At 46.1% G+C, this 17,367-nt stretch overlaps 1 protein-coding gene across 6 annotated transcripts in view; it reads right to left on the bottom strand.

The window, feature by feature from the left end:
- Positions 1 to 17,367, bottom strand: part of NTRK3 (neurotrophic receptor tyrosine kinase 3) — a 398,556-nt gene that overhangs the window by 114,074 nt on the left and 267,115 nt on the right. The window contains exons 13-14 of one of the 6 annotated variants that reach the window (XM_040493716.1): positions 4,487 to 4,621; positions 802 to 2,903 (exon numbers count right to left, since the gene is read on the bottom strand). The exons of 4 other annotated variants lie outside the window; for them this stretch is intronic. In XM_040493716.1, coding sequence (XP_040349650.1) covers positions 2,785 to 2,903; positions 4,487 to 4,621 — 254 coding nt within the window. In that variant the 3' untranslated portion in view covers positions 802 to 2,784. Of the gene's footprint in view, positions 1 to 801; positions 2,904 to 4,486; positions 4,622 to 17,367 lie in introns of those variants that run through there. One more of the 6 variants, XM_040493717.1, reaches the window with a different exon arrangement.

The raw sequence follows: 17,367 nt of genomic DNA, 5'->3' as shown, positions 1-17,367 counted from the left end.
TGCATACAGAGTCCCTCCACCTAGGTAGAAGATGTTGTAAGTTACAGAAGACATGGCAACCCCTTCCAGCTGGGTAAAGCCAGGAGCCCAGGGCACACAGCCGTGCCCAGCTCACTCATGCATTGTACTCTCGGCAGGACCCCCATGACTGCCTCCCACTTCCCGCAGCCCACAAGAGCCCACCTGAGGGTGTGCGTGCGGGTGTGTGGATAGGGTGTCCCTGAAGGATAAGCAGACTAGCCTGTAAGCCCAGAGCCCAGTCCTCCTCTGGCAAGGTCACGTCCTCAAGACCCAGGGAAGGTACAAACCGGCTCCATGTGAGGGAAAATCCTATCGACTTACTGGTTCGAGGGTCCCTCGGTTCTACTCCCCAAACCTGTTACACATCAGCTCTGAAGAAACGATCTCGATAAGCCTCGGCTGCTCAGGAAACAGAGCAGTCTCCCAGACACCAAGGAGGTAAGGGTCTCGGGGGCTTGAGCAGTGTCTGGAGGAGTCAGGTTTGAACCTGGCCTCTGCTTCTTGTGCTGTGTGACCCTGGGTGAACCACTAGACCTCTCTGTGCCTCTAATTCTTCCTTGATAGGACGAGGAAACAGTTCACTAGATGGATTTGACCTATCTGGAGGAGTCTCGATGAAAACCACCAGTGCAACAGATTACAGACACTTTTGTAAACAGGACTGAGCTAAGAAACTTCTTTAAAAGAGTAACAATTGAATAGGTGTGGCGGGAAATGTGAGAATTTCTGGATCTTTAACATTCTTTGCAGAATTGCCAAATAAGAGGTCTGATGCAGTCATTTCATTAGAAAATAAAGTGTTTATTAAGAAACTATACACTGAACACTCCTATAAGTCTCTGTGGAAATACAACGCCCCATTGTCATAGCACAAGGTGAGAAAATGGCAGAATAAAGGATGCTGGGGTGGATGGAGCCTGGCAGGCTGGAAATGAGGTAATGATTTACAATAATTAAAAACATCATCCTCAAGCTTACTCCTTAAAGCCACACTCGGGAGGAGGCCCTGGCCCAGAGGGTCAGCAGGACACGGTGGGGAACAGCCTGACACGAAGCGTTGGGGGGCAGGGTGGCGGGGAAGATGGCAGGAGCTGGATAAACACACATCTCAAGGCCCTGGAGGAAACCTGAATCCCCACATGACACTCTGGATGCTACGGTGTCCGGGAGGCCACCCCAGATCCGGGCCAAGAACCTAGAAAGCTTCGTGGTTTGAAACCCCATGGAGGCATCTGCAGAATCAGGCTGGGAACCCGGCACAAAGAATCACCATCCACAGGACCCAGGAAGGAAAACCTTAAGCGGGACTCTTACTTCCCACGTCAACTTGCCAAAGGCAGAGACTATTCTCTATTACTGTGCGTCACCACCCCAAAACTTAGGGGGTTAAAAGCCACCACCATCTTGTCCGAGGAGCTCCCCGTGGGAGACCCCTGCTTCACACTCTCCGCCGTCCCATCAAGGGGCAGCCTGTGCTGACTTCCCACAACGGAGGCGCCTGGGCCAAGCCCGAAGTCCACTCGCCCAACATGGCAGCAAATCTGGGAGAGGTTCAGGCTCTACCACTGTGCCTTTCCTATCAGAGCTGGGGAGAGGCATCCCTTACCCTTTCACTCTCCCCAGTGGATTACGCTGAAAATGGTGGGGGTGGGGGGAAGCAAACCCCCTCTTTGGGAGAGGGTGGCCATGGAGTAAGGCATGAGTCAAAGCAAGCAAAGTAAACACATATATTGACCAGAGAACAGGATGACACTTCCATGAGAGGGGCTGGAGGAAGCCAATTTTTCCTTCTCTTCCCCTTCAGTTCATCTTGGCCTTGAACTGGTGATTCCATTGGGTTCCGAAAGTTCTGAGAGTCAAGAGTAAGTGAGAGTGGGGGTAGAGAGCCAATCCTGGGATCAGGGACTTGTAGGAAGGGCCTTGGCCCCTGGCTCCCTCGGTCCCTTGTGGTCCTAGCAGGATGGCCAACTGATGGACAAGACCTCCCGCAGCAAAAGCTTGTCAGGACTGCCGATCTAGGGGCCAAGGAGTTTTCTAGTATCACACTCACTGTGAGCCATTCCAGAAAGAAGAGGAAGGTAGGGGGAAAATGTGTCCAAAAAAAGTATGGTTTTCTCCACCAAAAAAAAACCCTCAAAAAAACCAAAAATATATATATATATATAGAAAATGATTGGTTTCCATTCTTTCCTCTGAGACCTAATCTGGTGCCAACACTTGGGCCTGGCTCCCCCTCTCTCAGCGCGTGGTCTCCACCTCTGCTTAGCCGCTCTTCCCCGCTGGAGGCTGCAGGGCGATGAGGTCACTAAGAGGACAGCCTGGTATCCTAGGGAGAGCCAGGGAGACCCCACGCTTCCAGGCAGGGTAAGTGAGGCCGGAGCACGGCTGGGCTTCCATCAGGCTTTCTCGTGCTGGTTGGGTTGTTTTTGTAAAGCAAGAGAATGGCTAGTGTGTTTAAAAGGTGGTTCTTGGTGCACAGGTTTTTAATTCTCTTTATCGGCTCTAAAGTTGGCGGCAGGAGCTGCCTCGGAGGCCGGGAAAAAAGGAGCACAGTGATGACTGAGGGAAAGGGCGACCCTGCCAGTGGCCGATGGGGGAAGACACCCATCTCGTTGGCGGTAAAGGGTGCAGGGGCACCGGTGGCTCATGCGGTTTCTACTTAGCATCCCCGGATCCAAAGAGAACAGCGCCTAGAGCTTCCCACCTCTCAGAGGGCCCAGCCTACCAAGGTGACATCAAAACAGGGAGGCTTAAAAGGAGTTTTTAAAAGCCATGACGTCCTTTGCTGAAATAAGCACTGACATCCTCAACATAGATGCCATGGTTAAGAGGCTTGGAATGTCCGGGAAGGCTTATTGGATTCAACATAATTTCTCTGAAACCTATAAAAAACAAAAACAAAAGAACAGAAAAACAGAAAAAAGCAAAATAAAGTAAAAACCAAAACCCCCAAAGAAGATCAAAACTAGGAGGGGAGACGGAAAGGGGGCTTGAGGGGGGTGGGGGAAGAGGGAGGTACACGGACACAGATCTATCGGAAACCGTCAAACGAATTGTCAGCAAAAGGGAAGGAGAGGGAGGAGGGGATTAACTTAAAACCAAGCGTGGTCAGAGAAACTGGAAACACTCCATTTTGCTGCGGCCTCCGCTGAACCGAGGAAGGGAAGGGAGTCAAATATTCAGGGGCTTGGGCCTTGGATTGTCACGGAATAGCAGAACAGCCTCATCTAGGGAAGGGCACAGCCACTAGGGTCACTGGGATGGGGGGAAAGGGGCGGGGGGGAAAGCGTTCTCAGAACCTGCATTGCTAAGGGATACCAGAGGGCCACTTCTAACCCTAGGAGCTGGAATTCTATAGGTTGCCTTGACCATACCCGCGGGGGTGGCGGGGGCGGGGGCCCCCCCGGCCGGGGAGCGGAGCGTTATTCTTCCAAGCCTGCCAGCTCTCTCTCATTGACTTTTGGTCTCATTTCACCGGCTCGGTGGAAATTTAGGAAATAACGGCTGTTCTCGCAGCCTTATCGTAACTTCAAGTCTTACAGAGGATAAAAACGCCCTGGAGGAATGACAATGGCGGCCACTTGCACGACAGCTCAGCTCCTTTCCGGCCACGCTGCCATAGACTGAATTAGGAGATCCAGAGACGTGGGTGTTCCTGATCAAATCTCCAGATGGAGGTTTCTCAATCAACCCCAGATTATAATAATGTCTGTGAAATAACGTCTGTCTAGAGTGTGTGTGTGTGTGTGTGTGTGTGTGTGTGTGTGTGTGCGTGCGCGCGCGTGTGTGTGTGCGTGTGAGCACGCACCTGCAGACAAGACAGGAGCAAGCCTATCTTCTCATGAAAGCTACGGGCAGGTATGTGAAGGGCACAATGGACAGCTGGATGTTGGGGACGTGATGGGGACAGACTGAGCTGGTTGCGCAGAGACTCTCTCCTCCTCATTCCTGGATCACGTGATGCTCAAAACACAGTGGAGTAATCTGGACACTGGGAGCTCTCCATCTGTAGGGAGCGGGGTCAGATTTGTGAAGACAGAGGGAAACTTCCTTGTCTGTGACATCATGTTTAGAGAGAGGCTCAGCTTCAGGATGAGAGGTTTCTGCGATAGCTTCCCCATGCTAACCAGGGACGAGGGCTCTCTTGGGTCTGAGGTGGAAGGGAAGGCAGGCCACAGGTCTGGGCAGCCTGCCGAGGAGGTGTGGGACACCACTGTTCCTATCCAGGTTGTGGTCCCTCTCTTGCTTCTCCCACACCCTTCGCCTCGGCCCTATGACATGTCCTCCCTGGAAGACTCCTCTGACCTAAGGGATTTTTAGTACCAATCCCACACTGGGCACCTAGTCATCCCCCAGTCCTCTGGGACATACTGGAGACTCCATGTGGTCTTAAGATCTGAAGAATCAAAACTGGTTGGGGGTGGGGCCTGTACTGCATACAAAGACGTCAAAGGAGGTAACTCACCATGTGACCTTGGGTAAGCCACTTCCCCACTCTGGACCTCGGGCTCCTCATATATATAGTGAGTTGATGAGACTAGATGATCTCTATTGTCCTTCAAGTTTAATATCCCATGATTGTCTATGTTTGAAAAGACCCCTGGCAGAAGAGGCAGACATGGGGGAATTAATGGTCAGTATTGAGCCCCAAGCACAGAAACAAGGGGAAGTATTTTTCATGTGCACGATGCCAGAAGCAGAAGCCAGGTGTTCCCCGATCCATAGTCAACACTGCTTTACCTAGAGGGGCACCTGGTTCACCTCATGCATACAGTCTACAGACACTGTCCTCACAGTATCACACAGGAGCATTCGAGAACTGCGCCAGGGGGTCAGGGAAGGTTTGCCGTCCCCATGAACTCTGTCCAACCCCCTCCCTAACATCCTTGCCCCCCACCCCCGAATCCTCCTTCCTGGACCAGAGCAACCTGAACGTGTGCCCATCATTGCTCTTCTGGATGCCATTCCCAGGGCTGGAAGGAGGATTCTTATCACTTAGGTAATGGCCCTGCAAGTCCCAAGACCCTCTTTCTGTCCCCTTCTTTCTCCAAGAAAAAATTCAGCTAATCTCTAAGAGGAAAACAACTTGATAAGCGGGGGAGGACGAGGAGATGGGGCATGGGGCGCTGGTGAGTTTGGTCCCTCAAAAATCTTTCCTGCCTGAGTTAGGGCATAAACAGTTGGAACGATAAATGCTGTTGGTTCAGTAGACCCAAGGACTACAACTCCTATGAAAGGCTTATCGTTATAGCTGGAGAGTGAAATCTCCTTTGGAGGCCATGCAGCATCATGGGTCCTGGAAGGCTCCATGTTGGATCCATTAAAGGCAGGGCCAAGCCTGCCTAAGCCTCTGCCAAGGTCCCTGAAGCTGCCTCCGTGAACATGAGCCTTTTCCCATATTAGCCGGGATCTGAAGTTTGTTTTCTCTGGAACTCTTTCCCAGGTGGAGCCTTTCCAAGATTCTAAGTGCTGAATCCTGATAGCATAGGAGGCACTGCTCCAAGATCCTCTATTCCTCCCCCTCTTGCTCTGAGCAGCCCTGGAGCAGGAAGGAAAAGGCATCTGCTTGGGGGAGGGCAGGGGAGACCAGGACCACCGTGGACACTGACTGGGAAAAGCACAGATGGATGCAGGGAGGGCCGAGGAGGGGCAAAGCCACCTCCAAAGAAGGCCTTGCTCACTGTGCCCCCACGGACCCCCGTGTACCTAACCTTTTCCTCCATCTGGTGACTGCTCTACACAAAGTCGTGCAGCATAGAGTTCACTGTGGGCGCTCCATAACTCAGAACAGAGCCTGGTCTTCAGGGACTGTCTGGTATAGGTTTCCTGAGAAGGGAGCCAGAGACTCTGGGATAGTTTGGGGAAGGGAGGGGCGCTGGGAGGGCAGGCTGGGGGAGAAGGGGCGCTGAGCACCCACAGTACTGGATGAAAGGACCGGAGCCAATCCCCCCGGGCCAAAAGCAGGTCAAATCTTCAAGGGCAAGTGATTCAATATTCACTGCAGCAGAGAAGGGAGGGTTCCAACGGCTGTGCAACACAGAAGGGGGCCTAGACCTTCAAGCCTCTCCCACTTTTCTGAGAGCCTCACAGATCCCAATCATCTGTCCCTCTCTGTGGTCTCACCACGGCCCCAGGGCCGACCCCTGGCCTTGGCGACCTAGGGCCCCCAGCTTTCTGGCACCTGCCAGCGAGAACTTCCTTGCATCTCCTCTGCCTACACACTCCTCACATGGCTTCGGATTCTCCCAGCCTCCTTTTCTGTCCCTGCTTCTTCCTTTTGTTATGTGACATGATAATTTCGTTACCTAACTCCATAAAGTGGTTTAGGTTGTGGCCTTCATAAAAGGCCCAATACCGAATGGAGCTCTATTGGATTATTTTCCAACATTTCCTCTTCAAATGTATTTGTTTGTCATCTTCAAGTTGTTACATCACACGAGTGCTTAGCACTTACATTGAGAGAAGCACTTTATACTCAACAGTGGGCTGAAATACACAGGAGTCCTGGCGCTGAGGTCATGGGTGCCTTGGTAGGGAACCGGAGGCCCAGAGCAATTCAGATCCTTGTCCAGAGAGAGAGACAGAGACAGAGACAGAGACAGAGAGCAGGAGGGGACAACAGGACAGATGGAAGGGCAAGAAGCCTGCTCTGCACCGCACCCCAGCCAGGGGGTATTGTCTCCATAGCCTCCTCGCTTTTCCCAAGGGGTAAGAAGAGGTGAGAGGTTTTGAACCATGCTGCAGGAAGGCACAGACTGAAGAAGGTTGCTGTAACATGTCCAGCTATAACAACCCTACCACCAGATGCATCACTGAGCGCCTTGGCATCCAAAGATCTATGTAAGTTAGGGACAGTGCCAGGTGATGCCTGTGGCTAATTCAGTATCGCCCAACATCCTTAAAGGGCTGATGTTATTAACTCCATTTTAAATGTGGGAATCCTAAGGCTCAATAATATATTTAAAAAACAAGCAAACCAACCAAGTTCACTTGTGGCAGAATCTGATGCTGACCCAAGCTCTACACAACCCCAAAGTCCTTATACGTAACTACTTTGCAGTATGGCTTCCATTTATTGAAAATCAATATCCAGGGAAAAGAGGCTGAAACGGAGGTCAAGGCAGCAGTGGTGGGGACATTCTGCAGGGGAGGCAGGACTTTATATATGGCTCCCTCTACAAGACCCAGACGGAAGACAGGAGTCATCTTTCCTCACTAACAGCTTCCCTGGCCAGGGAGATGAGCATCCCATGCCCGCCCCTGCCCTCCTCCAGCAGGTGCCTGGTCTAACCTTACCCCAGGCTGCTTCATCTTCTGCACTGCCCTTACAGTAACACTTTGCATGGCCTAGGACCTTCCAAGTAAGGAATCCCAAACTGTGTCTACACATGGACTCCTTAATTTTGATGGCACTTCTGTGAGTTCAGCTCAGGAAGGATGAAAAGTAAACCTGATGAAAGAGAGATGGTAACGAGTTTGGAGAGAAGAGCAGTTACCCAGAATATTGTTACGCCCATAGCAAGAGGGTGAAGTATCTGAGCATACCCCTAGGAAGCCAAGCATGGTGCCCAGGAGAACTCTCTCCCCAGCACCCTCCCCTAGGCCACTATGTAAACAAGAAGGCACAGGAACGAGTGCATTATGGTAAAGAAAAGCTCCACCACAGGTCTCTCTTTCTGCATTTCCTGCTTGTGTGGGGTCATGGAAAGAAGGTCACCAGGGAGTCCTATTGGTCCCTGGGATAGGACCTTTGTTCTGCACCTTTGGCTCCTGATGTGGCCACCGCTCTGTCTTCAACCTATGTTCTTTCTTCTCCTGCCATTAGATGCAACAGAAGGCGGGTAGCAATGACCCAGGTGGGTGGGACTCAAATGCCTTGGCTTGCTGTCCATGATACAGCTTGCTTAAAATTCTCCTCTCTCTTCTTTTATTCTGAGGTTGCAAACCTAACCTATAGGCCATATGTGGCTCCAGGACGTGTCTTTTTTCGGCACAATTTCTTTTTAAAATTTTTTTACTTAGTTGCCAACATTTAAAACTCGGGAGATTTCACATTTAAAATTTCCACATTTCTAGCTTCCCTTGAAAATCCAAGAGTGCTGGCAATGATGGGCCAGCTATTTCTGCACAGTGACAATCAGAGCAACATGGTAGCCACTCAATTTAGACAGGGCACGTGTTCTCTGCTTTTCCATGCACTCTACCACTCCCTGTTAACGTCTACCTGGCCCCTTGACTTATTTTCAATACCTGCATGGTTTGTCTTAGAGTTTCATACTCTACAAGGAACACAAAGCCAGCACTAGGTTATGGGCTGTGCCCTAAAGGCCAGGAAATGCCATCTCAGCCAAGCCTTGCTATCTGTCCCTGTAATGACCAAACTATGCTCCCTCTAGTCATGGCTTAACACCTACATCCAAGGGACAAACCTATCTCAGAAGGCAGAGGCAGTTCAGGAACTCAACCGCACGGGTAAGAGGGCATCGTGTTTGGAAATAAAATTCCCAGTGAGAAAACGTGCCGGAGACCGCGCACAACGCTGCCGTTGGGGAGAAGGTGGCACTATAGCACTGTCACTGGCTGTGTGTTCCACGCTGCTTACACGTATAAGGCACCTGACCAAATGCTGTCAAGTGCAAGCTATCAGGCCTCTTCACACAGCCACTCCATTCCACGGGACATGATCTGACCCAAGTATCCCCATATCCTTCCGCGGACAAACATGCTACAAAGGGTCCCACAGGCTGCTCAAATGTACTTGGCTGCTGAACTGAAACGTCCCTCTTGTACATTTCCTGGCTAAGAGTGTGGAACGGAGATTCCCCAACGTCAGTATGCGGTGCCTCTTCTCGTAAAGCTGCCTCGGTACAACCCGGAAAATAAACGATGAGACCTCCCTGGCCCATGTGCCAAGTCTGGTTCCAGTTGTGTGCAGATATTCTGAGGGAGGGGGCTGAGGCTGAATGTACCCCAAATGTGATTTAGCGCATAGAATCATGCCAAAGGAAGTCAGTGGGAGGGCATCCACACCCGGGTGATGCAAAAGGGCACAGAACATTGAGATCCTCAGATGGCAGCAAGAGGCTAGCCCCTGATGGAAGCTTGAGCGCTCTGTGACTCTTCCCTGATGGGTATTTTCAAGGCTTGCACTCAGAAGCAGGAGGATGTAGCCGGGGGCTCCATCCCTGGCATCAGGAAGATTGTCCCAACAATAAGTGCATCTTGGCTGAAAGGGGTGAACGTTAGTCCCAGAGAAAGGGAAATTTCTTCCACTCTAGGACGTGGATGAAGTGACCACTTAAAATACTCCATAAGCCATGGAGTGAAATTAGTCATATGTCCACCATTCTCAAAATTAACCATATAAGGGACAACCTGTAACGGCAGAACGTCGCCTTCTCTTGTTGAGCTGAGAGGAGAGGGAGCCTCAGGTGTTGAGAACCCTTATCTTCATCCCTCCTCTTCCACTCCCTGAACTTCAAGATGGCTGTCTTTACATTCAGCACATTTTTCCTTTTCTTGACTTTTTAATCTTTTCAATTGTTTGAAATATTCACGAAGTATAGACAAGAGCAAAACTATGTGCTCACCACCCAGTATCAACAACTGACAATATTCTGGTATCTTCTTCCCAAATGTTGAGAGAAATAATACATCACAGCTATGGGTCTGAACACAAGAGCCTGTCCACGATCCTCCTCTGCTTATATCCCAAACCAGAGTTAACCACTTCCCTGAAACAGATGATCATTTCTAAGCACCTCTGAATAATTTTGCTACCTAAGTATATCTCGATACACAAATCACAGCATTATTTTGCCTCAACAAGGGATGTTTTCCAGATTTATCTATGTGGATCTATGTTGATCCAGGTAGCTTTCATTAATTTTAACTGATGTAGTCTACCATGTGACCATACTGCAAATCATTTATCTGTTCTACCAACTGCCATTTGTTTCCATTTTCTCATTATTCTTTTAAAAGTTGCAATAAATATTATTGCACAAGTCTCTTCATGTGAGTATGGGAGAGTTTCTCTAGAGCAGCAGTTGGCAAACTTTTCCCACATAGGGACAGACAATGAATATTTTAGGCTTTATACAAATCATCAAATCTGTTGCCACTACTAAATTCTGCCACTGCAGTCTGAAAGCAGTCACAGACAACACATAAACAAATAACCATGTTCCAATAAAACTTTATTTACAAAAACAGATGGGAGCCACTTTTGGCCACTGGCCCAAAGGCCACCATTGGCCAACCTCTACTCTAGAGGTTTGTTACTCAAAGTGTGGGCATGTGGGCCACCACCAGCAGCAGCAGCAGCAGCAGCTGGGAATTTGGTAAAAATGGAAAATCTTACATCCCCCTAAATCAACATCTGCATTCTAACAAGCTCTTTAGGTGATGTGTGTGCAAAAAAAAAAAAAAAAAATATTTGAGAAGAATGGCTTTAGAGGATTTCCTTATAATTTAGTGCATATAAATCCTTCAGTGTATTCTTTCATGTTTCCCCAAAGTGATGGTACTAACTCATATTTCTAGGATCACTAAACAGGTGAACTTCATGCCCCGTATCCCCATATCAGATATTATTTCATGTGTGATGGATGTTATCTCCTTAAGGTTTTAAGGTGTATTTCCCTGATTACTACTCAGGTTGTGTATCATATACAGTGTGTGTGTGTGTGTGTGTGTGTGTGTGTGTGTGTGTGTGTGTTTAGATAGATTGATAGATATGTAAAGTATATATCTGTATCTATAGATAAATAGATCTGTAAAGTGTGTGTGTGTGTGTGTGTGTGTGTGTGTGTGTACACACACACACACACACTTATTGGTCATATATATATATATATATACACACACACACACACACACACACATATATATATATATAAGTTGTTGGTCTTTTGATTTGTAGGAGTTTGTTTATTCTGTCTACAAATTCTCTGTTGGATACATGGGTTGGAATTATATTCCTCTAGTCTATGGTTTGTCTTTTAACTTAGTATATGGCATCTTATATAGATTTGTTTTTAAATTCATTGGTCAAATGGATTAATCTTTCACTTTACGATATTTATAATCTGTATCTTAAGATTTTCCCTCCTCAAAGTCAAATTATATCATCTTTGCTTTTATATTTAACAATCTACCCTAGAGAAGAACTGCAAATAATTGATGTAGAGACTCCTCACTGAAGGAGGTAGAGCTTCAGTCCCCACTCTGAGTATGTGCTTTGCTTATTAGGTTAATTTCAAAGAAAATGGTAAAGGGGAAAAGTAACTTTATAGTGGAGAGGGCACCTGGGTGGCTCAGTCAGTTAAGTGTCTGACTTTGACTCAGGTCATAATCTCATGGTTCAGGAGTTCAAGCCCCGCATGGGGCTCTCTGCTGTCAGTACAGAGCCCACTTCAGATCCTGTCTCCCCTTCCCTCTCTGCCCCTAACCACCCCTTTCATGTGTGTGTGTGTGAGCGTGCGCACACACACTCTCTCTCTCTCAAAAGTAAACATTAAAAGAAAAAACTTTACAGTGGAGAATCTTGGCAAACAGTGCCTCAGCCAGGTGATTGAAGTGAGCCTCATCAGTGACATGTGATCACTGTGATGTGATGTGATGTGATGTGATGTGATGTGATGTGATGAAAATGGCACTTACCTCTGTGATCTTTCTTCCTAAAACCCATACCCCAATTGACAAGTCTAAATTGGAAGACATTCTGCATAGAATCTGACCAGTGCTCCTCAAAACTGTCAAGGTAATCAAGGACAAGGAAAGTCTGAGAAACTGTCACAGATCGGAAGAGGCAAAGAAAACATGATAACTGAATATAATGTGGTATTCTGGAGGGGATCATGGAGCAGAAAAAAAAAATGGGGAAAAACCAGTGAATCAGAGTAAAGTACTGAGTTTAGTTACCAGCAATGTACTGATTCTGGTTTCTTAGTTGTGACAAATGTATCATGGCAATACAGGATGATTACAACAGGGGAAGCTGTATAAGGGAGTTCTCTGTACTATCATTACAATTCTCTGTATATCTAACTATTAAAAAAAAAAACCTTTTGAAACAAACAGTTCTACTTTTAAACTTCAACCAGAATTTACAACTTATTTTGTGACTGATATGAGGTGATAATTTAACTTTATTTTTCCCCTTGTGGTTTTACATTATCGTTCTTCCCTTTCATACTGATTTGCAGTGACATATCAAAAATACACACTTATCCACACATCTATCTGTCTAGATTTATGTAACTACATACATAGGTGTATGTATGTATGTTTTCTAAGTACTTAAAAAAATATTATACTTTGGCCTGTTTGTCTCTGCTATCTTAATTACTGTAACTTTATAATGTCCTTTTGTCTACTGTAACAAATCTCCTCAATCTTTACCTTCTTTTTTAAAAAAATACCCTAGGTATGGTCTTTAATTCTTTCATATGAATTACAGAATAAGCTTATCAAGGAAGTGTCTTCAAAAACCCTGCAGGGATTTTTTACTGTATTTAACTTACAGAGTTGAGGGTGAATCAACAACTTTATTATATCAGTTCTTCCTACTCATGATGAAGATATATGCTCCATTTACTATTCTTCTATTATTAATAATGTTTTATATTTTTCCATAAAATCTTGCATATCTTTGTGAGACTTATACTTTTTCAAAGCTTCATTTTTTTAGTTTTATTCCATTTTTGCTACTGTAAATGAGATTTGTTTTCACATAAATTTTCTAATGGTGTTTAGGGAATATGTTGATTTTTGTTTATTGATCTTGTATTTGGAATTCTGCTGAACTCTCCAGTTAGTTCTACAGTTTTCTGATGTTCTCTGTAGGGTGATCATAGCATTCATGATTAGGAGAGTCACCAGTCTTTCTAAGTCCTGTATTTCTTTTCTTGCCTTATTGCATTGGCTATGATCACGAGAATATTGCTGAATAAAGGTCATGATAACCAGCATCCTTATCATTAGATTTGTTTCCATGTGTTTCATGCTTTTCGATTGCAGTTCATTTTAAGTAGGATTTTTTTTCCTTTTCCTTTTTCATTCACTCATCACTGTCCAATGTTGTTGTTTTTGTTGTTGTTATTGCTGTTCTTACTATTGCTTCCACTTGGGCCCTTACAACATCAATTTTGAACTAGTCTTATGATGATGGCTTGGGGCCCCTACACAGTAGCACTAGGGATATAGCAGAACAGTCTTCAGATACTTGGGTAGCTTAACTTAGTTCATCATCTCAAAGGCTGTATCTTTATCCTCTCTCCCCCACTTCTTAGGCTCAGAGATTCCTATTTCCTGTGCTCACAGACAGGAAGTGACAACATTATTTTTTCAGACTCTTTTCATCAGTGTGAAAGTTTGTCCTCAGCCCATGACTCCAAGCAGTAAATCTAATCCCCTAACAATTTGGAGCACCATAGTTCTGCAGATCCTTTCAGAGCTATATTCCCATACCTACTTTCTGCCTCTAGACTTAAAAGCCCAGCATGAGGATGGATGTAGCTCTGCTCATCATCTTTTATTTCTGTACTATTTCTGGTCTACCAGGTTATTTATCTTGTTTAGGGGAAGAGGCTAGCTATGTCTTTTTAAGTTTTTATGTCACTGTTTTATGTTTCGAGCAAGGGAGATGCACTAAGCCATGAACTCATTACACCATCTTGATCAGAACCCAATTATTTTTCTTCCTTTCCACATTAGAGAAAACACGTATTTTCCTTGTTTCCAAAGCCAACCATTTATATGATGCCTTCAATCCTATCTCCGACTTCCTTCTTCAGGTATTTCCTACCCCTGGCATCTTCCTTCTCTCCTGTTCTATTCCCCTTTCTGCAGAAATCTACATATGGTCACCTCTATCTTTTGGTATGTACACACCTATCAAACCCAGCCTCACACTCCCAGACTCACAACCAAGTAAATGATGGAGCACTGTCCTCCACTTTACCATACATACCATTTACTGTCATTCCATATCCTTAGTTCTTTTGGGCACCAACATGTTGCATAATTTGATCCCAACTATAACCCCCACTGCCACACAGATCACTCATGCTTAACTTTCCATAACCTAAGTTCTCTTCCCTCCAGAGAAACTACTCTCTTTGAAGATCACCAATGATTACTCCACAACCAGATTTTCTCCGTTCCTTTTTAGCTTGATCATTCCACACATGTGGCACCTTGACCACCCCATATCCCTTATGACATTTACATTTACAACACTGTGCCATTCTGGTCATCTTCCTACCTTCTATTCCCTCTCTTTCTGTTGGCTTCTCTTCCTCCACCTGTGCCTACTGTGGTTTCCTCATGCTCTAATCCCTGACTACTCAAAGTGTGGTTCTTATGGGGCACATGGGTGGCTCAGTTAGTTAAGTGACTGATTCTTGGTTTCGGCTGAGGTCATGATCTCGCAGTTTTGTGAGGTCAAGCCCTGTGTTGGGCTCTGCACTGGCAGCACAGAGCCTGCTTATAATTCTCTGTCTCCTTCTCTCTCTTCCCCTCCCCCACTCACATGGTCTCTGTCTCTCTCAAAATAACCGTTAAAAAAAAAAAAAAAGTGTGGTTCTTAGACCAGCAATAGCAGCATCACCTGAGAGTTTGCTAGAAATGAAGAATCTCAGGCTCTGTTCCAAACCTGAGTCAGAATCCGCACTTAACTTCTCTGCCATGTTGAAACCCAGGAAGGATGCATGTGCAACATCTCTCCCTATTTTCCCACCTGACAGAGCAGAGTTTTAGAGAATAGAAAAGTTGTTTTTTAGAACCGTGTGATATGACGCGTGTGTATGTGAATCTGTATAACAATATGCCACATTATTTTGAGGTTCTACAATAGTATCTTGGCATTTGCGAGGCATTTCTTCTTCCAAAAACTTTAAATAATGATTATGTTAGCCTCAAAATATCTTGGTGAGGTAAGGAAAGAAAAAAAGTTATCATCTTAGCATCAGTGCCTCCTACCCCTGACTTGACTATGTGGCCCTCCCAGAACCAAGGTCTTCAACTCTGTCTGGTACCCCAAGGTGCTTGACTTTCCTCAGGGTCGTGACCATATTGTTTAAGATCCAATGAGCAAAAAGCAAATGCCAGAGTCTAGCAGGAAATGTAATCAACAAAGTCCAAATCCCTGGGCGGTATCAATTTTAAGAAGATTATTTTAGAGTAGGGTATGGCTAATAGGATCAGAGGGCTGGCGGATTCTAAATTTACAGCCCTATTAAATAACATAAACTTGTGAGTTGTTTTTCTGGCTCTGAATTTCTATGATTAGGGAAGATAAAGAAGATATTAAAGATGATAATGGAGGAGAAGATGAAAAGAAGTCAGAAAAGGGCTCCACCATACATCTGTATAAAGCAACAGTTCTTAACCTATCTTGGGGCCCTCTTTAATTTCTTTAATCAAAACATGCAGACACAGAGACATCCAAGAAAGACTCATGCATTTTGGGCAGTGGAGGTATCACAATCTCCCTAAATACCCTAATTAACAGTGGCAGACACATGTTACACAGATCACAAAGCATCAGAACTTTGCAATGACAGACAACTGTGACAGACACCAGCAAAGAAAAACACAAATCCCTGCTTCCACTGTGCTCCAAATCTCTAAATTGCTGACCCATGCTGAGGATCACCTATGCCCATGGGAAACCGTTCAGAACTGGAAAAAGGAAGTGGGAATACCAATAGAAATAAAACATAATAGAGGTGCCTGGGTGGCTCAGTCAGTTAAGCGTCTGACTTTGGCTCAGGTCATGATCTCTTGGTTTGTGGGTTCGAGCCCCGTATCAGGCTCTCTGCTGACAGCTCAGAGCCTGGAGCCTGCTTCAGATTCTGTGTCTCCCTGTCTCTCTCTGCCCCTCCCCTGCTTGCGCTCTGACTTTCTCTCTCAAAAATAAATAAAATATTTTTTTAAAAAAGAAGGAAGACATAATTATTGCTCTAGACTAGAAGCTTAAAATCCAGTGCCAAATATGTAAGGGATACATCTTCTTAGGCTTACCTAGCACTAATTTTCCAAATATCTGAGTATCGATCTTCCAGGAGTCAAAAAACAAAGGGGTGGGGGGGAAGTTTACAGTCAACCAGACTCCTAAAACAAATGATTAGATACAGGATATACTCTAGTGAGTGTCAAGAGACAGGTGCCCACCCACAGCTGAGGAGTTCAGTGAAGGAGTGATCACATGTGAAGGGAAAAGAGGTGGTAGAGATGGTCCCTAGGCAGAAATACGTAGTGGTGGGGGTGGCATTCCAAACGGTGGGAGCAGCTTAAGAAAAGTACAGCAAGTGGGAGATTATTATGGGTTTATCTGCGCCCCCCCCCCCAAAAAAAAATATATAACCCTAGCACTTGAGAAAGTGACCTTATTTGGAAACAGAGTCTTTCAAGATGGTCAAGCTAAGAAGGTAAGGTCGTAACAGCAGGCCCTAATCCAATATGACTGTGCCCTTATAAAAATGAGAAATTTGGAACACAGGTAGACATCCACACCCACCCACATCCCCCCCCCCCCCCCCCCCCCCCCATGTGAACAGGAAAGCAGAGACTGGGCTGACGTGTCTACAAGTAATGCCCAAGAGTGTCAGCAAAGTACCTGAAGCCAGGAAAGAGGCAAGGAGCAGATCTTTCCCTAGCGTCTTCAGAGGGAGCCTGGCCCCAGCAACACCTTGGCCTTGGATTTCTGGCCCATGAGACAGTAAATGTTGTTCTAAGCTATCCGGTTAGTGGAACTGTGTTATATAAGCCTTAGCAAACTGAGACAGGGATGTCCTTCCAGAAAAGCACAGAGTATGATTCAGCTGGAACATAAAGCAGGAGTAAAGGAGAGATGGGCACAAGATCAGCAGGGGCAGTGGGAAACTAGTACTGGGGACAACGTGTGAGTCACCTCCCCAAAATGGGACTTCAATCAAGTGATGGTGGTAGAGCCGCATGGTAGAGAGAATGGAGAAGCAGGGACTGCTGTGAACTGATGACAGATAGCTGAGGACAGATGGATGGATAAATGAAGACAGACAGATGATGGATCAATAGATACAGCACGGGTGGATTCAGGGATAAGAGATTTAGAGTAAATGATGGATCAGCTAATGACAATGGCCCCTCTACTTAATGTTAAAAATCAATTTCCAAGTGTGGAATTCTGTTTCCCAGTTTCAAAACAAGGTCATGTAGTTTTGGGAGAACAAATCTCCTGTAAAGTCATGGGAATTAGATACCTGGGGATAGCAGTATTCTAGGGAGCCCGGGGAGCCCCTGATCAGGCAGCCATGCTTGGCCTGTACTCGCCAGCTCAGTGTGACAGGGGCGTGGAGT

The sequence above is a fragment of the Herpailurus yagouaroundi genome, unplaced genomic scaffold, assembly GCF_014898765.1.
Source record: "Herpailurus yagouaroundi ecotype Mexico unplaced genomic scaffold, PumYag 185, whole genome shotgun sequence".
In the NCBI taxonomy this organism is placed as follows: domain Eukaryota; kingdom Metazoa; phylum Chordata; class Mammalia; order Carnivora; family Felidae; genus Herpailurus; species Herpailurus yagouaroundi.
This window is presented reverse-complemented; position numbering and strand designations above follow the sequence as displayed.